At 42.2% G+C, this 22,760-nt stretch overlaps 1 protein-coding gene across 2 annotated transcripts; it reads right to left on the reverse strand.

Moving 5' to 3' along the window:
• Nucleotides 1-4,668: 4,668 nt before the first annotated feature.
• Nucleotides 4,669-21,505, reverse strand: LOC100384278 (E3 ubiquitin-protein ligase UPL1). Of its 2 annotated transcripts, none has more exons than XM_020545199.2 (17): nucleotides 21,230-21,505; nucleotides 20,913-21,059; nucleotides 17,387-17,482; nucleotides 17,098-17,301; nucleotides 10,500-16,986; nucleotides 9,251-10,326; nucleotides 8,880-9,173; nucleotides 8,583-8,790; nucleotides 8,218-8,474; nucleotides 7,866-8,140; nucleotides 6,455-7,565; nucleotides 6,226-6,372; nucleotides 6,045-6,125; nucleotides 5,742-5,967; nucleotides 5,516-5,655; nucleotides 5,247-5,353; nucleotides 4,669-5,157 (listed from the first exon to the last, which is right to left on the reverse strand). In XM_020545199.2, the coding sequence occupies exons 2-17, from the start codon at nucleotides 21,027-21,029 to the stop codon at nucleotides 5,055-5,057; spliced, it is 10,929 nt and encodes a 3,642-aa protein (XP_020400788.1). In that variant the 5' UTR covers nucleotides 21,030-21,059; nucleotides 21,230-21,505; the 3' UTR covers nucleotides 4,669-5,054. The 2 variants fall into 2 exon arrangements, with proteins under 2 accessions (XP_020400788.1, XP_008662247.1); XM_008664025.4 differs by having other exon boundaries at nucleotides 17,098-17,325.
• Nucleotides 21,506-22,760: the final 1,255 nt, after the last annotated feature.

A 22,760-nucleotide genomic window follows, 5' to 3' on the forward strand; every position in this document is an offset into this window, starting at 1 on the left:
GGTTTGCCACATACATTAGCATTTTTCCACTGCAATGGATCGAGAACTTTAAGGGGGTGTTTAGTTTCTAGGGACTAATATTTAGTCTCTCCATTTTATTTTATTTTAGTCCCTATGTCAAATACGGAAACTAAAATAGAGTTTCAATTTCCGTATTTGACAATTTAGGAACTAAAATAAAATAAAATGAAGGAACTAAAAATTAGTCCCTAGAAACCAAACACCGCCTAAGTTTTCTAACCTCTCTGTCACATGTATGCGTCTAAATTCGAAAAAAGGCTCAAAGACAAGTATGTATCCCAATCTTACTTTCACATTTATGTTTTTTCCTAATGTTCTACCCTTTCTTGTCACCACATAAACATTTTATTACTCTAATGTTCGTCCCATTTAGTTAAATGCAATCGATTGCAAACTAATGCTTCCCTCACATGAGCGTTTTATTATTCTATTGTTTATGCGGATAAATCCGAAGAAAAAAGCTAGAAGACAAGTATGTATCTCAATCTTGATTCTATGTTTATGTTTATTAACTTACGAAATAGTTTTTTGTGTTTATATGGCACATGACTGTCCAACTTATTACACTATTAGTTACTGCATGACCAAAACTAAAACTGAATGTCTCATATCTTAGTGCATATTTCTCATATTGCAACTAACATCATGCGATTTAGTAAACTCTTAAATGTATTTATGTACAACTCACTCATTCCAATTTAACAATTGCAGAAAACTCTCACTGATAAAGGTAAAAAAGTCGATTCTCCTCTTCAATCTCCTCCTAAGAGCTAAGCTTCTATATAGTTACCTCATATACATCAAAGATTTTAAGTGGCATGTACAATAAAGGTAAATTTCTAAAATTATTTCCAAAAATGGTTTTTCACTTACATTAGCATTTTCTCCATTGCAATCGACTGAGAATTAAGTTTTTCAACCTCTCTGTCACATGTATGATTCTAAATTCGAAAAAGGGTCAAAGACAAGTACTTATCCAACCTTACTTCCATATTTATGTGTTTTCCTAACGTTCTACCCTTAATACATAGTCATCTCCTCTTAATACAACAGTAGCAAATATTAGAATCCATTCTCCCTTGATACGCGTTTGTTAAAACCAACAAAAAGAGAGAGCAAACAACTACTGAACTTCTACTTTAAAACACTGATACATGTTTTCTAACTGCAATAGAAAGGGGAGAGGACATAACTACTGATTTACTGAACTTCTAATTTAAAGTAGCAATATGATTTGACAATTGTTATCCACTTAATGACGGGATGATGAGCCGCATGCAGATCAGCTTAATAAGGATGGCCTACCATCGCCACCTAAAAAGTATGTACTAAGAAAAAAGGGACCCAAATAGTGAATAGCTTTCTCTTCTTTTAAATGCCTATGAATCATAATTCACTCTATGTCACAAAGCACATATAGAATCAAGACTAACCACCTTCACAAACTTTAGTCAAGTTCTACAGACCCTAGAAACCATGATCGGTAGATCGTTGTTGTTTTCATGAAGGTACGGCGACATCTATTCTCCTTCATTATTACAAAGCTTGTTACCAGTATAGTTTGCATATTGTTTTTTCTCTCCTTTATAACCATTGCACAACAATAGAGTAGCTAACAAACGCTTTAACCACAACTGATATTACCCTCTTGTTTATGTACAGGCAGTTGTTTTTGTGTACCTATGAACGGCATTGTCACTTTTGGAGCAAGAATGCTTTTGTGTACATATAATCAAACTGCTAAAAACTTTTTAGCTCCATATATGTTTATGTGACCCCTACGAACTTACTCCGATTAACTTTTTATGTACGCTACTGACATTCTATTCAATATGTATAGTCATGTTAGATCGCCATCTCAGTTTACAACTGTAAGCATTGCAATTTGGTTAAGTTTGGCCTTCCATAGGTTGTACTTATGTCTTTATGTGCTCTGTGTTCCAATTGCTCATAAAAATGGTCAACGCTACTGCTCAGCATGTGCGCATGGGCATGCGCCATACACTAGTACTGACCAGCGTGCACGAGTTTCTTTTGGCTAGCAAGGAGAGGAGGGCAGACATAGACCTGAGTATGGGCCAACTGATCGGACTAAGGGCATGTTCATTTCGATCCTAATCCACGTGGATTGAAGGAGATTGGATGGGTTTAAATTCCTAGTAAGTCAATATCCCTCCCAATTCCTGTCAAACACAGAATAGAATGGCTCCATTCTCAGAAACTGGAATAGGGCTACTCTATTCTAGTTGACTCCCCAACCAAACACACCCTAAGAGCACCTAGTTTTTAAGAAACTGGATTATAGAAACTAGGGTGGTTCCAAATAGACATGTTCAAACGTCTTGTCGGGTCAGGGGTTATTTGGCACGTCCCACGTCCAATCCATGCATAGTGTCAGGTTGGCCCATGCCTTCCGATTAAACGTGTCAGATCATGTTTTTCAGGTTAGGTCAGGTTTTTTGGCTTTAGGTCGGGTTTTGGGTCAAAAATTACAGCCCATACTCGACCTGTGGATTGTTGTAGGTCAAAAACTATGACTCGTACTCGTTCGTCGCATTGGTCAGTCAGGTTTCCTCGAGCGAGGTCAAGTCGGGTCAGGTGACCCATGATCAGGTCTAGTTCCAAACATACCAGTTTATGCCCCAGTTTATAGAAACTTGATTCCCGGTTTCTTAAAAACCAAGAAGCTACTTTCCCTAACTAAAACCAACTTTTGTTTTTTAATTACATCATACCCTTGTTGATTTCATGGAATTTACACCTATTGTTATTACTTTTAAAAATAGAGTAAGGGTATGCTAGTAATTTGTATCGAAAAAATAGAAACTAGGTTTCAAACATCCCACCTAACTTTTTTTCATAAACCAGTTTCTAGAAGTTTCTAGAAATTTGGGATAGAAACTATCAGTGTTCTTCCAAACGGGCCCTAATATGACTTGGTCCATCTAAAAAAATTCTAATCCAATCAGATCAGACCAACGCAACAGGTAGACACATGTCATAGTTTTTGACCTGCGGCCATGATTTCTGATCTAAAACCCAACCTAACCTGAAAAACACGACTCAAAGCTAAAAACCCGACCTAATGCATCCAACAGAAAGGCATGTGTCAACACGGCTCAACCTGACACTACACACGGGTCAAGCATAAACCATATCAAACAACTCATGACCCTACTTTGACCTGACCTGACGTTTAACTAGCTTAGGCTCTCTAGCAGCTTACTCATTTTTATCTTCTATTCAAACTTCACTCTATAACAATATAGTCTATAAAAAAATACTACCTCCGTTCTCGACTATTTGTCGCTCGCTGGTTCATTTTTGAACTAAAACGCGATAAATAAAAAAGAACGGAGAGAGTAGTATTTTATACGGTCATATGCACGATCAACCATCATGGGACAATAGTAGACGGCGCGTCGGTGGTGCGGTTGACGTATTAAGGTCGTCGGATGAGGGCCGAATGATCAAACAAGTTTCATCGGTTATTATGAGTTCAAAAAAGATGAATACAATATCATACTACATTTGTTCTCTAATATTTATCGTTCGTTAGTTCATTTTTAAATTAAACGGTGACAAATAAAAAAGAACAGGGTCTAATATTTGTCGTATGTTAGTTTATTTTTAAACTAAACGGTGACAAATAAAAAAGAACACAGTGAGTATGCATCACGGCACGAAAAAGGCTCGAGCGGCCAAACAATAAAATTGGTAATAAAGGTTTTATAGCTAACTCTAAGAAAGAAAAGGATATCCTATTACTAGTAGTTCCAAAAGGCGCATGGAATTTATACTTCATATCATAAAATTGATATTGTTCAGATTTTAACTATTTCATCAATGGTACTATCCATCTTTCGAAAACAATATTAAGATGGTGAAAAAAACAAGAATATACACATGTTTATTAGAACAGGGTACTATAGGGGTCATACTGACACGTATACCTTTAGGACTAGTTTAGAAACTTCAATTTCCTTCAAGATTGAAATGTATTGAGAAGAAAATTAGTTTATTTTAATCCCCTCTAATTTTGAGGATAATTTAGATTTCTAAACTTGTCCGAAAGAACTGTTTTTCTATGACGTAAACTCAATTTGTCTCTTTGTAATGCAAAAGACCGGTCTGTCATAAGAGCAACTCTAAAAGACTATTTATATTCTTCCTAATCTATATATAAATATAGTTTTTAAAAAAATATCATCCAACATCTTATCTAAATAGCTATCAAATATAGTTATCTTATATTCATGGTTTTTTGCTAGCAAACATGAATGGCTTTCTAAAGTACAAACAAGTTTTAAAAGGTTGTTGAAGATTGAAAAGATAAATTGGTTTTTTATGTAAATGACTCTTTAAATTAGAAAGACTCTTGGAGATGCTCTAATAACATTAGTAAAAAGAAATCAAGGATATATGTTTGGATTTATCAAAGCGTTCATTGTAAAAGTTGATTGTAAAAAGTGAGAACGACGACGGAACGAGGTATCGATGGTAATAATTCACGGTTCAAATGTTTTTTATGATTAACTTTTAGTTTAAAATGAATAGGAAGAGCTAATTATGTATAATTTTAGTTTTTTTATAGATGCAGGACAATCGTGTAACTAAAACTGATGCTTTAATATAGTAGAGAAACAGTACGGCTAGAAATTATTCCATGCCTCCATTCAGTAATAATCGAAGGGGCCCTAAGATGATTTGCATTTGACATAGTGTTCGGTTACATCTTACACCAGTCTATGAAGGAAAAGCAGAGAAAAAAAATCGGAGCGAAGTCCAATGTAAGGCAAAAACTACGAACGGGGCAACGACCGAAAAAAGCTAAAAAAAGGTAATGAATATTATGAACACAAAATAGTCGCTCTCTCTCATCAGTACCTCTCCCACGGAGATTCTTCTATGTTCTCCCCGGCCATCAAACACGTGGAGTTCAGAATGTGGTAAGGATCAGCACACACGTGCTGCTCGCCCATTGCAATGCTCAGTATCTGTACAGACTCTCACGGACAAACGAGCATGACTGATTAGCCAAATCCGAAACCTTCATTTGCTTCGTGGATTGCCAACAGTAACCTCTCCTGGAGCTGCTCTTTGGACGTGTACTCAGGCAAGTCTAGTTGGTTAAAGCTAAATTCAGCAAAGATGGACCGGTGTCAGTAAACTAGACAAAATAATAATGACTGCAAAAAAATCAGCAAAACGAGCAGATAGGTTACCAAGTATGAGCTGAAGGCAGATGGTTCGTGCTGCCGTATGCCTTGTGTATCTGAAACCTTTGTGGCCCAGAGATCCCTTGAAGTTCACTAAAACCTTCCAACGGTACCTACAGATAAACTCAAATGGTAAGCATAACACATTGGTGTGGCACCATAGGTTCCAATGTGGCAGTTAACAAAATGTAAGCTTGCTAGAAGTGGAGACTGGGGTGACAATCCAGAAACTGAATCAGTGCTGCAAGGAATCAGAGAACGAACCAGCTGCATACCTTTGAAGTGCCAGTGACGAACTGGAGGAACCGAGCTTTGTCTTCCTTGCTGAACCCCTGAACGATTTCCCAGAACCACTGGACGACTGGAGAGGCTATGCTGTAGCCAGAATATTCTGTATTTGTTTTCAAATCGTCCACTAAAAGCAACATAGGTAAAACAGGTCAATTAGATGGATACAAAACTAGACTAAACGGCCCTAAACCATATATTTGCAACACTTACAGTCAATATCTGGAAGACCACTAATCAGAAGCTCAAGCTCTTTGTCGTTGAAGATAGATATCAGCTCCCGTGGAATGAGTTCATTAAACCCTTCCAGGAAGGCATTAATCTGAGGCCTGATGGCAGTGGTCAATCTATGCTCTGCTACCCGGTCGACATATTCATGCTTATTCTCCTCAGTAACCCTGATGTTACGCCCTCCAGGAATCAACTCACAATCAGTGACCTGCAAAGATAACTTGGGACTTACAACATAGAAAAGATCAAAACCACAAATTCTTGTGACACAAGCACAGCAAATACCTCTGCCTTCTCGTACAATATCAGTTTCTCTTCGTCTGCATCCATGCTAAAGGTGAGATCCAAAACATCACTTATGTCATTCTACAAACAGAACATCGAGAAGGTTACATCTGAATGATCAATTGCCGACAAAAATACAAGGACCATGCCGCATAACTTGTGTAAGTAGAGTAAAGCATACCTCAAGCATCCATTTCAAGTTTTTGTAGTACGAAGGATCGATGGCTTCAATGTCATGGTATGTAACCTTGACACCAAGTATGTGTTTGTAGAAAGATCTAGTGAAGTGGGCATCTAAAAGCTGACCATCGAAGAGAGCTTTGCCAACCTAATGTAATGTAAATTTCAGAAACTAGAATAGTACTCACATTATGCAATACAAGCACATAAATAGGAGCACCAGAACTCACCACTCGTCCAACAAATTTGAAGTATGAGAGGTGCTCAGTTTGATACACAGAATTAGGATTCGGTTGAAACGTCAAATCATTCCCGACTGTCGTAAACAGAAGGGCACTCTTGTCAACAATGACTCGTGATATCGACTGGTACCATTCCCTTGTCAGCCCACCAGCATCAATTCCTTCTTCTCCTTGAAATTGGACAGTGAGCCTACCCTTCAAATCCTGAGGAGATCGCATCCTAAGCTGATTGTAGGAGTCCTCAAGAATATATGGACGACGCACAGAAATTCTAACAGGGCTATGATGATGATGATCATACTGATGCTTGATTTTAGACCGAAAATATGCACGTTTATTGTCAAAATCAATCAGGCGAGGAATTTTCAACATCAGCGAGAATGACTTTTCCAGCAATCCAGAGTTTTGACGGATGAATGCATTCAGCAATCTTCTGTGCTTCTCTGAGAATTTCACAAAAGCATTTTGCTTTTCATCAAGACTAGCTTGACAAGCAGATGATCTCTGCCCACCACTAGATGTCGAAGCATCTTCCATATCAGAAGTTGAAGCATCTTGTACAGCATCAGGTTGCCCAGGACGCAACTTCTCACATGTCACAAAAAATGATTCTATATATGGTAATAAGTTTTGAGTTCCTGCAGGCAATGGAGGTGCTACTCCTGTTGTTAACATAGCTGCACTTGCAGAAGCAGGACTTAGATTTGATGCATACTCTGAAGAGCTTTCTATCTTGCTTATGCAGTTGCTCAATTCCAACCACAGAGAATCCAATGCTGTGTTAATTTCAGAAATCTGGGAAACTGCGTCCGAATGGTCCTTTTCAGCAGGCTGTTCTGGATCCTTTCTCTCTTGAAGAGTATTGACAAGAGAGCTCAAAGCCTGCACTACTCTAAGAACTGCAGTACCATTGGCTGATGAAGAGCTAAGAAGAGCCTTTTCAGAATTCTCGTACAAATGAAGCTCCTTCATTGCACGAAGTGTCAAGTTTTGCATTGAACGTGCAAGCTCATTTATGAAATGGCAACAGAAGAAAGGGGCAAGAGCCACAATCTTTTTCAACACTTCACCTACAAGGAGATAAGCGCTGTCCGACAATCTGAAAATGACATAAGGGACATGCATCATCATATTAGGTAATAAAAAATAATACAAGGAAACAAAAAAATGATGTAAGATAATTTGATACAGTATAGAACAGGACAAAAGAACAGAGCATTGTTCTCATATTTTTTTCCTTGAGCCACAAAGAAAGTAGGGTGGTTTTATAACAGCCAAAAAGGTTATGAAAGTAGAATGAAACAACAAAAAAAAGGTACACAAGAGGCAGATTACGAATTAGCAGACAAGAAAATAATAAACTGTACAAATCACTGAAGAAAATCACCCACGCACATACCCATCATGCGCAAGCAATGAACATAGCAATCTAAGCTCTGGTTGAGGAAGACTTCGCAAAACAGCTTGCAAGTTACTTCTGTTGTCAACAGCAGGGGCTTTGCTGCCATCCTCAGGATTCAACTCTGATCCATATGATACAGAAATGTCGGAGTTATTTTTACCATCTTGCACTGCATTATCAGGTGCAGATGGCTTCTCAGATGATGCTTCTAGCTTAGCTTGCTTAATTTCATTCTCAGCATTGTGCATGACAACGTCAAGAAGGTTTAGTAACTGCACGCGTTACAAAATGATAAGAAAAATGTGAGCCAAAATGTTAAATGAAATACCTAAAAGAAAAGATAGTTCACCTGTTCAAGATGAGCTACACTTCTCATATAAAGTGGCTGATCCAACAGATTTAACAGAAGAACAAGTGCAAAGGTTTTCTGTTCTTCACCATCATCTAGGAGAACAGCCTTGCCATGCCTATGATCATGTGCTTCGGGGAAACATCTTGATGGGCAAGGGAATTCAAGAAAGAGCAAGAGTTTAGCAACATTTGGATGGCTTCTTGCCAAGTTCGTGAGCGTTTCGAGCACACGACGTGAGACTAATGGAGGAAGACCTATTTAAAGCAACAAAGTGAATCCATACATTAATACACATTGCAAATTAAAAGACCAGAAAATTAACCTGCTAAAAGAACTAAAGAAAGATGAAAAAACTTCATTACCATCCGAAGATTGAGGGCGTGAATATGCGATATTTGCATGGCAACCATACAACCTAAATGGTGGCTCAGGTGCATCTATTGATTTCTTTGAAAACCCCTGCAGATCAAGCATAAGCATGTCCACTAGAATTTGAACCAAGGCCTGTCTGCTACCCCGATGAGTACAAAGATTCACAAGTAGCTTCTGCAGCTGACCCTTGTATAGAGGCTGTAAATAATAATGGGACAGGCAATAACATGAAGTATTCCCGCCATTCCATAACAAAACAAAGCGCATAGAAGAAACAGTAATATCACCTGAACAACTCGAAGTAACCGAATAAGAGCTTTAAGGCCATCTTCATCGACAAGAGGAGCACCTTCAGTCTCAATTGGCTTGCTAGTTGATCTGGAGGGATCACCTGTGTTTCTATCAAGTCCTGCTGCCATTATGTCACGTCGGGAGGACTCACCTCTCCTGTTCCTGGAGTTCATACCAAAAAGGGAGCTACTGTGATACCGATGAGCAAATCTCTCCCTTAACATGTTGGCCTCAGCAACTAGTGCAGGCGTGAGTGTGGCTAGTAGTGTGTCAGGAGATGTCAAAAGCACCTGCAATTAGAATAAAATATGTGAAGAGACCATAATAAAACAGTTAGAAAATGGGACAGGAATTGAAAACAGCTAACCTCTTCCCGGATTTCTGAAGGGAATGTTGCAATAATTGAAACAGCATCCATTTCAACAGGTTGTCCTTCTAATTCTTGTGATTGTTGTTGCATCCTTTGAGTACGTTGCTGAGCTAGCACCTCCTCTCTTATATCAGGGGGAAGTGCAGCAAGGAATTCAGGATCAATATCACCATCATCCTGAGGTTGGTCATTAGAAGTCTGAGTTACTTGATTTTGACGTGAAGAAAGAACTTCAGCTCGCAAGTCCTCAGGAAGAGCCTCCAAAAATGTAGGATCAATTGAGTCAGCACCTGCCGCTCTGGTAGGCTCCTGATTCCCCTCACTAGCATTCTGATCAGGTTCTTGGTCTGGATTTTGAGGAACCTCACTAACACTCTCCAGAGACATATCTCTACTGCTTACTGGCACAGCATTTCCAGATGGCCTCCGTGATCGAGCAGCTGCTTGAATATCACCCAAAGGTAAACGTTCTGAGGTGCCTGAAGTTCCATGCCGGTCACCATCATCATGCCCTTCAACACTTCCTATTTCAACCTCTAAACTTCTGAGGCTCTCCCCTAAAGTAGCACCACTGCCACTGCTTGCTTGGCTCACTGCTTCAACGTCACGTGTTATAGCATCACTACGTTCATACTGCATCTCTGTAGCAAGCTCACTTGCATTGGACACATCTCTTTGAAGTGCATCACTATCAGGAGGTGCAGGGCCAGCACATTCTGACAGATCTAGAGGATTCAGTGTACTTTCACTGTTCTCATTTTGCTGAGCTGGTGCTACTTCCCTTGCCTCAGCATCTGATCCATGGTTGGGCTGGTCATTTTCTTGAGCACCACCAACAGGTGTTCTCTGGCCATCAGGTTGAGGAGTGGGCCGTCTCAGATGAGAGATCAGCAATTCTTCAATGCCTTCAGGTACTGCAGGGGCAGCAGATCCATTACGTTGTGGACCGTCATCTAGCCACATATTAAAGCGGTGTCCATTACGTCCACTTCGCAAGCTGCGGAATATAGCATCCAAACGAGAGGAGCTACTTTCATGGTTTCGATCAGAGAAAGCCATCTCAACAAGATTCTCTGAAGAAATAATAATAATAATATGAATCAATCATGTATGCAAAACATGGAACTATCAACATACTATTACCAGTATAAGGTTAGGAGGATTAGGTAAACAACAATAGCAGGTTATTGACAAATGAAAAACACAATTTGGGATGGGCATAGGTTGTAATGGAGGTAAGGGATACCTGGATGCCCTTGGTCTGAAAAATTCGTTGTTGAAGAAGGCTCTTCGAGAAGTGGATGATCAAGAACACCATGATCACTAGCCCTACCAAGAAGATTGTATATGGAGGTACTTCGGCCTTGCCTTCTTGTACCAAAAATGTCTAGAGGCATCACACGCAGCGTATCCCCAGACAAATTGTTGCTCCCACCAAATACTTCAACATGGTCCAACACATTAATGCCATTAATCCCCTCCTCCAGGCGAAGGATGACTCCTTCCTCATCCTCATCTTCATCGTCTTCTTCTAGCAGATCCTCATCAAATTCCTCTTCATCCATTTCACGGTCTTCCTGATCTGTGTCAGGATGAGACATCCGATGGGCATCATCTTCCTCCAGATTGTTGTTCTCCTCATCTTCGTCTTCATCATCTTCACCATCCTCGGCAGATATATCTTCATCAGTGTCATCAGCAGCAGGGGCCATATCATCCTCTCTATTGCGTGGAATTTCAATTCTAATTTCCATTGTAGATCCATCACCAGTTCCATCTTCAGCCATCTCATGCATAAAATCATCTTCACCATCACGAGCAAAGCCGCCATCCATATCACGATCATGATCCATCTCATCTGCCACTGAATCTGATATTTGTGAAGTTCGGACAGCATTAAACGTTTCCCTGTGATCAGTAACCATCTCTGTGGGCTGAGAAGTCATGTCAAGAGCCTGGAATCTATTAGATGATGAATTCACGTTGTTGCTGTCAGAAGCAATCTTTGACGAGTTCACTCCTTTCGCATTATCTGCTGAATGAATATGTTCCTTACTGACGAGTTCCAAGGCCTTAACAACAGCAGTAACAATCTTTGCAGAATCAGGGTGATCCAAATCAAGAACTTGAAGCATTGTCGATAATGAATGAACAAGACCAGCTTCAACAAATATAACTGCAGATTCTGCTGACAGCGAGGAGCCAGTTGGTGATCGGGCTGACAGAATATCATTCAGTAAATCGACATACACATTCATCCTTGGTACTGGGGCATTGTACCCTGCAGACGAGTCAGTGAAATCAAGAAATATACTGCAGATTTCAGAGAAAATCCTTTTTCGGGCCTCTGCAGAACGAATAGATGAAGCCACCAAGAACTGATTAGCCCTTGTTGCCAATTTATACATCCAATCTCCATCATTTTTTCTCTCTTTCTTTTGCCTTGTAGCATGAGGAAGGAAATGCTGCAGGATATGGTTAAAGATTCCACCACTAGTTAGTCTGGCACTTGTTCGATTTGGACCGTGCATGTTACTCAGCTCAGCATCATGACGAAGAACAACATGAATGGATGATGCGTAAGTTAACAATACATCTGTCAGCAACTTAAGGAAAAATGCAGTTTTGGCAAGGGATGCAGTAGACTCTTGGATAGCATGCTTGCTCTCTTCAGGTGGGACAGACACAGCTTTCCCTTTCCCTTTTGCAGAACTGCAGTCAATATCCATGTCTGAAGATAAGGCAGTACCAGAGACATCAACTTGATCCTCTGGACGGGGTGGCGGAACAAAGGACATCAGCAGATCTAAGAGATGCTCTATAACAGTGACAAAACTTTGTGGTGGCTTGCGGTGAGATTTCACGTTTCTTGAATTCAAATCAGACTGTTTTCCATGAGAATTTGCAGGAGATCCTGCAGCTGTGTCCCCAGAAACTACCTTAGTGACTGCGACTGTTGCTTTATCCTTATCAACTGACTTGTCCTTATCTTTCTCCTTGATCCTTTCCTTCTCACGATCCTTTAACAGAACAACATATGGCCTATCTCCAACCATCTCAATCTGGCACACAGACTGGGCAGCTTTCATAAATATCACTGGGTCCCTATACACGACAAAAGCCAAATTCTGGATAAAATTGCGTGGTGTAACCCTGGGATTTGCATGTCGATTAGCAGCTGTAACAAGACTGTGACGTATCTCTAATTCCATTGCTTGCTGAAGGGTGTGAGGGTCCTCCAAAATGTGACGAATTATTGTAGAAGCCATATTGTTGAACCCAGAAAACAAACTACTTGTCGGCAGTGATAGTAATGCATTCAAACCACCAGATTCAAGGAAACAAATAGCAGCTGCATGGACTTTTGTCAGTGTTGCAGAGAGCTGGAGAATAGCATGCATGGAAGCCGAAGGTAACTGTTTTCCTATGCACTTACAACAGATCTTCAAAAGTTGAAACTGGTCCTCCATGTCTAGTAACCCAACATTTGGCAAGGATTCTGAATCTTTTCTCTTGCTGTCATCAATCACAAGTGATGTTTTTATATTTGAGTTATCCCTTTTCAGGACATGTAGCTCTGTAACATCTGGCAACTTTGGTTCCAACTGGAGCATCTGATCAACAGAAAGGAAACAGGAAATTACCCAATTAGGAACCTCAATCATGCTACTTTCCCTAATTTGCACCTCCCAGCTGCACAGCAGATCCAAAGCAACCTTCACAAGTCCTGCCTTTGAGGCAACTTCACGGGCAGCAGTATCTCCATGAAGAATCAAAGCAAGAACATGTAAAAGAGCAGACAATGCAGTATCATTTGAAGGCTCAGATGCCACCACACATTGTTTCAGATTATCAATCAAATATGTAAGCACCTTTACTCGGTTTTGGCCATCATTCTGTGAGCTGATAGTAACAAGCATATCCCTGACAGAGAAAGCTAATGCTTCCTTTCTCTGAAGTAGCTGAAGACATGAACGTAACATTTCATCTATAGGAGGCGGCTGAACTGTTGCTTCTTCCAGCTCAAGATCATTGGACCTACTATCTCCCTCTTGTGCAGGGGTAACAGAATTCCCAAGAGACATTGCAAGCGCCCGAGCAAGTTCATCATCCTCCTCTTGTGGTTCCTCTGGGTGTGCGAATAACCAATCAGTTGCTATTTCAACACTGTTTGTTCCAACTTGTCTTAATGCTTCTTCAGCCCTGGCACGAGAAAAACCCATCTCTACAATAAGTGAAATTGCACTCTCATCAGGAGGTGGACCAGCCAAACGAGCACCACCATTGCCAACAGTGTCTTTCACTTCCACCCCAGAGCAAACATGCCTCATGATGGACATGACTGAACTAATCAGCTCGATGTTGCATTCTGGGAACTGGGGATGGGCCCAGATGGGAAGAACTGTCTTCAACACCTTTGACTGAAGTAACTTCATGAACGTCTCAGCATCTTGAGGGAACCTTACAGATCCATTAAAAATAGGTTGCTCAAGTAATTGTCTAGTTGATGAAGAGAGAATAAAAGATGAGGTCACAAGATGATCCATAATTGCCCCATAACTGGTGAGGGGACCATAGATCCATGAAGAATCCATCTCCTTTCCATCCTTTCCGGTTTTACTATCCGTCTCCATAGGTGAAGACGGTGGCCTGCTCATTGTGAAGAGCAACTCACTGGTGGCCTGAAATGTGGTCAGGATGGCCTGAATGACACCACGGCAATAAAATGAATTCACCATAATCGAATTACATGATTCTGGCCGGTCTAATAACATCCCATCAACAAATTCAACCACCTTTCCAAGATATCTGCATTTTGTGGTAACAGTCATGTCCCTCTCAAAACTTACCGAATGACCTTCAAAGTTGAGGTGCTCCAACACAATAGAAGCAATATTGTTAGCAACAGATATAACGGCTGGGGATAGGTTTACAGGACTATTCTCCCGACGAGATGCAAAAAGCATTGCTTTACCAAGCTCCAAAAAAAGATGGTTGATATGGTAGGAGAGAGATCTCATCATGTCAAAGCAGGAGGAATGCTCAGATTTTTTCTTGTCCTCTTCTGACCTTGTGCTGGCATTTGCATCAGATGAACTGGAAAACTGGTCCTGGGAACTTGAGGGCAAACCTAGACTAGAATATCTATCAGAACCAACCCTCTGCGAGTCACTAGCTGCACGGCCAATGTCTCGATACATATTAATGAGGTCAGACACTTGAGACTCTATGTTCCACCCAGAACCCCTTCGCCTTAAAATTGGATCAAGATATTGCCTGAAAGAAGTGTATCTGCTATCACCAATGTCGCTGGCAGACATGTCAGGCTGCTGAGCTTCAGATGTGGAAGAAGATGAACTGGTTTCAGCGACAATCTTGTTTTTTTCAAAAAGCGAAATTTTCCAAAGCACTTCCCGGTGAACTTGCCCAACATCTTCCAGGACCTCCCTGCTGGCATCGCCAAATTCTGAGAGCAAAGCATTCATCCAACGATTATCTTTTGAGGCAGCTAGGAATAGCAAAAATTCAACAACAAACAAAGATGGGATCGCTCCTTTTTCAATCTTGGTCATATCAAATGAGTTGGAAACTTTATCAAGTTCCTTCAATGCACTCTTCAAATGCTCCTTTAAAGATGAGCAAAATGCACGTGCAAGTGGAGTAGAGTGATGCTGAGTAAAACCCTTGAACACCATCGTGCTATGCAAAGCAATAGGCATCCCTCCAGATGACTGTGTGATGCTAGGCCTCAACAAGAGTGTCAAAAGAGCATGTAGCCCTCCCTTTTCTACAAATAACCGGCAGGTTTCCGAGTTTTCCATTGTCCGGTGCACCAATACCATCACATGGAAAATGCTCAGATGAGAAAACTGTTCATCATTACTTCCATCCACGCTTGAGTCCATAGCACTTACCAAATCACGCCCTTCAACATCAGTTTCCATATCTGTTTTTTCTTGCAAGGTGGCTGTTTCATTGTTTTTATATTCCTGAGACGAACTTAGTTTATTGATTATTTCAATAATGATGTCAACACCAATACTTCTCAGGGATTGCACATGACGAAGAAGCTCTTCCACTGCATTAGCTAGAAGGACCACACCCTCATTCATTGGTATCAAGTATTTCCTGCTAGTGAAGGTATCTACAAGAAATCGCAGTGCTGAAGTTTCCCTGACAGCCTCAAGTCCTTGATTATTGAGGCATATTGCACCCAGGCCATTAGGAACACAGATAAGGGCTTTACAAGATGGTATTACCCCAGCAGTCACTGATGAGATAAAAGCATCTGGAACACCGAGTTCCTTCAAAGTAATAAAGCATGTAGGATCTTTATGGATTATTTCGCTCATAACAGTAACTGCTGAAAAATAAATGTCACCCCCAAACTTATCTACATTCTGAAATATAAGGGAAAGTGAGACAGGCAATGAGTTATCTTGGGAGCTTTGAGAACGAGCAGGATTCCCAGGGGAATAAGTAGCAGACCCCAAAGCCTTGAGCAAAGCTTTAATCAATCGCTTCTGAGAGTACATGTGGTTATCATCTGATTTCACTGCATCAGTAACCATTGAATTATGTCCATCAGCAGTACCAATAACACGCTGAACTTCTACATGTAACCTCTGAGACAAAAGCTCTACACCACCCAAGTCTTTAAACAGAGAAACAGCAGGGCTGCTGTACTCCATAAGCTTTTGGAGAGTCTTCACTGCCAAGCAGACAAGATGCATATGAGAAGGATCATTATCTCGCAGCAAGGGCAAGAGAGGAGGAACCATCCCTGAGCCTCTAACCGTAGTCCCTGAACTTGATGAAGACAGTACATGGAGCAGAAAAAACTGAAGAAGGGCATCAACAATTAGAGGAGATGAGGTATCATTCAGGCTATTGAGTGAGGATATTGCTTTCTGCAGGACACTGAGCAAGACCATACGATTGCCACCAGCAGAGATAATACTTGAGCCACTCAATATCCTAGCACGCTCATGAGATGATGCATATGCTGCCAGCTGTGCTCCCAGTGCTAGCATAGCCAGAGCACGAATGGACCCAGGAACAGAATCCTCTGACCGAACAAGCCTGATTAACTCGTTTATGTACTCTGGTTCATTTGTAAAGAAATATGTGAGTTCATCATGAGCATCACTCGATTGCACAAGAACAATGAACGAAAGAAGACTTATGCGGCTATAGATCCTACAAGTCCGTGCAGAGTTGAAAGCACGGGCATATCTTATCCTTGTAAGCAATGCAAACCTGTGCTCTGGGGGCACATTGAACTTGTCTACACATTGCTTCAGTATGCTCAAGTCATCCTCTTTCTGAAGATGCATGTCTGGAATATGTATCACACACAAATTAGATGACTTGCCCTTGTCACTAGTTTGGCCAGGATACTGTGCAGGACCCAAATTATACTCAAAATGAAGAGTTGAACCAAGACGATGTTGTGTGCCACCATATTTGTTCTCCAAGTCTACAGGGAACAAGGACAAACCCCCCTGATGGTTTCCTTCATTTGCCACAACACAAGAATATATGCCAAGACCTTCCTCCTTGCTGCCCCATCCTTGGGCCAATGATAGAAGATGGGTGTTTATAGGTCCGCAGCTAATTAGCTTTCCATTCATATGCAACTTTGAAGGATTTATTTTGACCAAGGCAACAAGAGTTTCCAAAGCTGCTACAACTATCTCAGGGTCTGACGATGCCAGGAGAAGCTTAAGATGCTGACAAAGAAATGGCAAAGAATTAACACAGAGTGAACAAAAAAGCATGGGTGGTTATAAAGCACATATTATAAAGAACAGAAAGAGGTGACAGCACGAACAAAAGCTCACCGCAAGACCAGTAAAAGAACTTCTATTCTGGCAGTTCTCCAAAATAATCTGCATAACTCTTAAGATTTTCAAGATGGCATTCTTTGGCATAGGGTCAGCCTCGGTCATATCATCAGATAAAAGAAGATCCTTCCGAGAAGAAATGTATGTCTTGAAATAGGTGTCAAAATGAATAAATAAAGGCCTCCAATGGTGGAAATTTCCCTGTTTCCAAGTATGTAAAGTAAACTACTAACACGAGGTAAGCAAGTGAAAAACATAAGATGAGATGTCCTTTTGAAAAGTTCACCTTATTGAACTCCCAACAGAAGCCTGATAGCGGTATGGCAATGTCATGTAGTGGAATATTGACTACTCGATCAATAAATGCTTTGATGTTTGCAGGCTGCAATGCAAACACATGCAGAATAATTCATCAGCAAAGAGTTGTTTTCACATGTGCACCATCGATGACAAATGTGGAACCAAAAGAGGAACACTCCCCAAATAATTGGTAAGAGTAGAATTTGCACTAAAAAGCAAGTTATGTCAACAACAGTTATAAATCAGGTTTACTACCAACAATAATATGCTATCCAGTGTCTCGCAACTATGCATGGTCATGTTTCAGAATAGGTATCCAAATCGCATACATTAACCACATTGACCACAAATCACCTTGAAGGGAACATGTGGCAACAAACTGATCATTGTCGCCAAGAAACCGGAAGTAGATAAGTAGATGTGACAGTGTTATAGAGCAGCGAAAGGGCCTCTAGCGAAATGGTTAAGGCTTCCGAGTAGCACCTCCAGGTTCTGGGTTCGATTCCCCTCGGGGGCGAATTTCTGGCTTGATTAAAAAAATCCCCTCGTTGTGCCCCGTCCGCTCCCGGGTTACGTCCTGAGCGCCACCCTCTGTCTACCTGACTACCCTTCGGCTGGGTCGTTATAGAGTGGGCGGTGACGGCCCGCTAGTGATGGGGGCCAGGGATCGGGGATTTTCTCGACCGGGGCTATGTTTCGGTCTCTTCTTAATATAATACCGAGAGGGCGGTATTTCCCTCCCCGGCCAAGTTTTTTTAGTGTTATAGAGCAAACAAACCGAGAGTAAAAATCAAATTGTGATATGTTTTACAATTGCTCCACAAATTTATCAGAGCTACTGGCATCCAGCAAGTTCAAAAAGCCCTCAACCATAATATTCCACGGTACAGCATCTGCTATGACTCAAATTATTGGGTTGGATAAATAATTGACTAAAACCTATAAAATGCTAAATGCCCGAAGAACATCCCCATAACATAAAGTGAGAAAGGAAACAAAAACTCCTTAAACCTAGAAAAGCAGCAACTGAAGGTCATAGACAGATAGACAGGCAAATAAATCAGGAAGCTAAAAACCCCAAACAGCATGTTTCTCCCGTCCATGATTCTTCCCCCAACACCTTTTTGCACATGAGCGGAAGCCGCTGGTTGCGAGTGTTGGGGAAAATCCCACCAATTGTGAAGTTTCATGTTCCAATATTGTGTCTCAACTTGATAGAATTTCCATCATAGCCATCACATAGAAGGCTTACCACACCTTTCCCCTACCATTCACTCCAATTGCTCACGGTCGGCCGCTCACAGGTGTACATCTCCCTGGCAATTCCATTAGCATTCACACAGCCGAGTTGCCCCACATCGCCAGCCACAGCGTGACCTATGTTGTTGCACCCAGCTTAAGATTCACCATTTCCACCGGTAAGGAAATGCCAGCACCATTTCCATCTGCAACAGACCCCTCACTGGTGACTAGTGGCTGCCTATCTTGAACCTCCAGATCCAGCAACTCCGTCCAGCCATCAACAAGTGAGATCGGACAGCGACACCTACAACCGTGACTTTGCCGCATCCCGTTCAGCGTTTGAGGTATATCTTTTTGCTGTTTTCACGTCTCCATTGAACATCCTCTCACATAGGTGTCGTTCTCCTTTGAAAAAGGATGCTGGCAGTGTTCCAAAAGGCGTTATTTCCCGCTCGCCTACGCACGCTTTTGAACAGGTCGATGGGTAATGTGGAGCCTAGGGCAAGTAAGCAATACTCTAGACAGCACCTGTGCCAGCGGCCAGACATGCCGTCCTCGGTGGCAACTACGTACAGATCCACCCAGGTAAGCACTTCACGGTGGCAGAGGAGGCAGGGAGGTCAAACAGCAGCAAAGGAGCTGGGACATCAGGCACGACGGAGGTAGGAACTGGGGGTGAGCAATGGCACGAAGCAGGGACAGGAGCAGCATAGAGGGGGCAGGGATGAGGGTAGCGGGCAGCACGGAAGCAGGGACTGGCAACGGCGGGTGAAAGAGATGCGAACGGGGGCGGTAGACGGCGCAGTCAGTTGTGAGTCATGATTTGTGCAGCCAGCGCAAATTGATAAGATCGTAGGGAAGGTCAGGGATAATGTTTGCTCTTCAAACTTGAGCCTGGGCCTGTTTTCATGGGCCTTTCTACACAACTCTTGTCCACTGATCTCATGTTTCTTCTTTTATTTCAGATTTTTAGAGGTAAATATGCATGGGTATAAAACGCTTAGAAAACACCTAGGTTCCTCTAAGCTCTAGGACATAGACAGGGTCACCATCTAGAAAGCGCATAGTGCCTTCTGTAATCATGGATGCGTGTGATGCTTGATGAACCATCTAATGATTGGATCTGTGCATTATTTGATTTGTGGTTTGATAATAAGCTTACACACTGGAGTATCCATACGCATATGTTTCTCCTATTCATCTACTGTGTGCTACTGATATCAGAAAGACATAAAATAATTTGTTGCGGTATAAAATTGCAGATGAAAAACAACAAAGCAATGTGGGATGCAGGCTAAGACAATATTTTTGTATAGATTTGCCTAGAAGTTGCCTGTAATATTGGAATTGGGAGATGTCTAAATACAGTTGGGTTCTCAACCTGGAGGCCAAATTCAATGCATGCATAAACAATAACTAATTAACTATGGAACATGCAAGAGAAATAATTTGAATGCCTTTGCCCTCAAGAGAGATCCTACAAGTGGTGGGATGAGTAAGAAACAGTATGATCTATTCCAGCTCTAACATCTTGCATAAGAGACATCTGAATTTTTTATGTTTTTAGGTGCTACCGACTTGTTTTAAGTATCGACAAACATGGTTATTTGACGGCTTAATCGAGTTTTTATCCCTTTAAATATGAATTTTCTTGTGAGCTTGTTGAGATTAGATTTGGTATGTAATAATATCGCGTGAGTGACAATTCCAAATTAATTCATGTCACAGTATTGGTATGCAAAATTGTATCATTTTTACTTGAAAAACTTACAGGATTATTGGTCCGAATGTAGAAAAAAAGAACAATAAGTCAATAAATGGTTTAGGCGCTTATTTATCAAACAAACAAGCCATCATCAGCACTAAGCACATTCATGTCATTACACACTCATGACAAACAATTTCTTCAGGAGAACCAGTGTTGCCAAAAACTTAGATCCAAGCCAATTCTCTAGACAGCCAGGAAAACTCTACAGAAAAGTTGCTCCAAACAGGGCCTACAGCAATAGAGATTCTACAATCGCCACCTAGTCACAAATATGACACCTCTTAAAACAGCACTAACTACCAAACCTAAGAGAGATCACAAGCGAGCCCACAACAGAGAAACCAAACCCTAACATGAGATAACAATAGACGATAAGTTTTATCCAGAACCAGGAAAGGCAAGTCGCATACACACACGTCCATCCCGATCATAACCCTGGAACGAAGGACGGCAAGCAAAGCAGCAAGGATGCGGGGGACGGGGAAGAGAACAGGGGACTCACCGGCTCAGACTCGATCTTGATCGCAGGTGAGACGGCGCGGCTGCCAGCAAGGATCTGCTGCAGGCGCAGCGGGAAGCTGGCTCTATGTGCGGCCATCGCCGCAGCCGCAGCCGCCATCTCCGATCGAAACCCTTACCTGCTCGTAACCTACAAAAAAAACAACCACCAAAACCCATCAGCGAAAACATGATAAGAATCTGCACTAAAAATCCCGCGAAAACCCTAGACCGTAAGGTCCGATCGCCGCCCGCTAGGGTCGGGGAGCGCTGGCGGCGTGGCGGCTGGTGACGGGGGTGGAAAACTGGGCGCGCACGTACCTCTAGGGTTTTGGGCCGGCGGGGCACACACATCGGCCGCGGAGGAGGATGGCGGAGGAGCAAAGAGGTGGGGATTCGGAGGCGGCGACGTAAAGGAGGGGAGAGGGAGAGAGGGCTGTGATTGTTGTTTGGGGTGAAGAGGGAGGAAACTTGGAGGGTTCAGAGTTGGGTCGGTTCGCTTTTTTCCTGGGGAAGGAAAAGGATGGACACTTGGCGCAGTAGGTTACGGGTAGAGTTGTACGAACGTCGGCTCATTTGGTTTGGGCCTTTGGGGTCAGGTTGACTCGGTTTGAATAGGCTTGTTTAAAAAAAATTTAAGAGTTAAGCTGATATCTTATCTCGGTTAAATGAGCTACTATATTTTAGCAAAATGAAACTATATATATCATTTATAATATTAGGTGAACATCCATGCGTTGCTACGCTATGATAAGGTACATTATAATTTAAAAATACTAAATGTCATTTTATGTTTATAACATCTTTTAAAAGTTTAAAAGTTTTACATACCTTACAAGCCTTGCAAAAATAGTTATTAATCCCACCAGCCTACCGTGTTAGAACTTTGGAGGCTTGTAGAAATTATGTCAAACTATTGTATGGCATCGTAGTTTATTAGCTAGTCGAGTTATTTGTTCTTGCATAATACACTGATGTATACAGGTGGTTAATCATCGTATCATAGCTCTCTCTCTGGGACAACGAACAACAACATCAAGAACTACTGTAACACCAAGCTCTCTCGGCTGCTTGTATTCCTTCGGCTAGCGAGACGATACTATCCAAGAGCACTGCGCTACGTGCGGCTTCGTGGCATGTTGAACTTTAATATTTTCTCATGACGTATCTGTTGAGCACTAAAAGTGGCGGACGGTCCGGCCCTGGGACCCGGACAGTCCGCGTGTGTAACGCCCTGAATTTGGTGGTAGAATTTTTTTTCTTCTTTTCTCTCATCAAATTCAGGCGTTACTCTTTCCTTTTTCCCTTTTCTTCTCGCTAAGCCTTGATCTTTTCCAAAGTCACAGCGGGTTTTGGCTTTAGACCTCGTGTAAAGCAAAACCTTAAAATACTTTCTTTTGTGTGATGCACCATGCCGAACCATGCATACTTTTTGATTGATTAAAAAATGTGTGTGAATGCTTTCATCTAGAGGAAATTAGAAATTAGGAAAAGAAAAAGCCTTTTCTTTTTTTCTTTTCTCTTCCCCCTCTCCCCTTTCGGCCCAACCCCCCCCCCCTCCGTCCGGCCCAGCTGGCGGCCCAGCCGCCGCCTCTCCCCTCCCCGGCGCCGCCGCCACCCCTCCCCCCCGCCGCCGCCGCGCCGTCCCCCTCCGGTGAGGCTCCCCCCCTCCTCCTCCCTCCTCTCCTCCCTCCGACGCCCTCCCCCGCGCCCGGCCGGCCCGGCCTCGCCCTCGCCCGCCCCGACCCCGGCCACCCCGGCCGCCCGCGCCCTCGTCCGCCTCGGCCCCGGCCGTGCCCCCCGCCCGTGCGCCGTGCTCGCCCGCCCGCCCCGGCGTGCCTTGCTCGCGTCG

The sequence above is a fragment of the Zea mays genome, chromosome 10 (genome assembly GCF_902167145.1).
Source record: "Zea mays cultivar B73 chromosome 10, Zm-B73-REFERENCE-NAM-5.0, whole genome shotgun sequence".
In the NCBI taxonomy this organism is placed as follows: Eukaryota; Viridiplantae; Streptophyta; class Magnoliopsida; order Poales; family Poaceae; genus Zea; species Zea mays.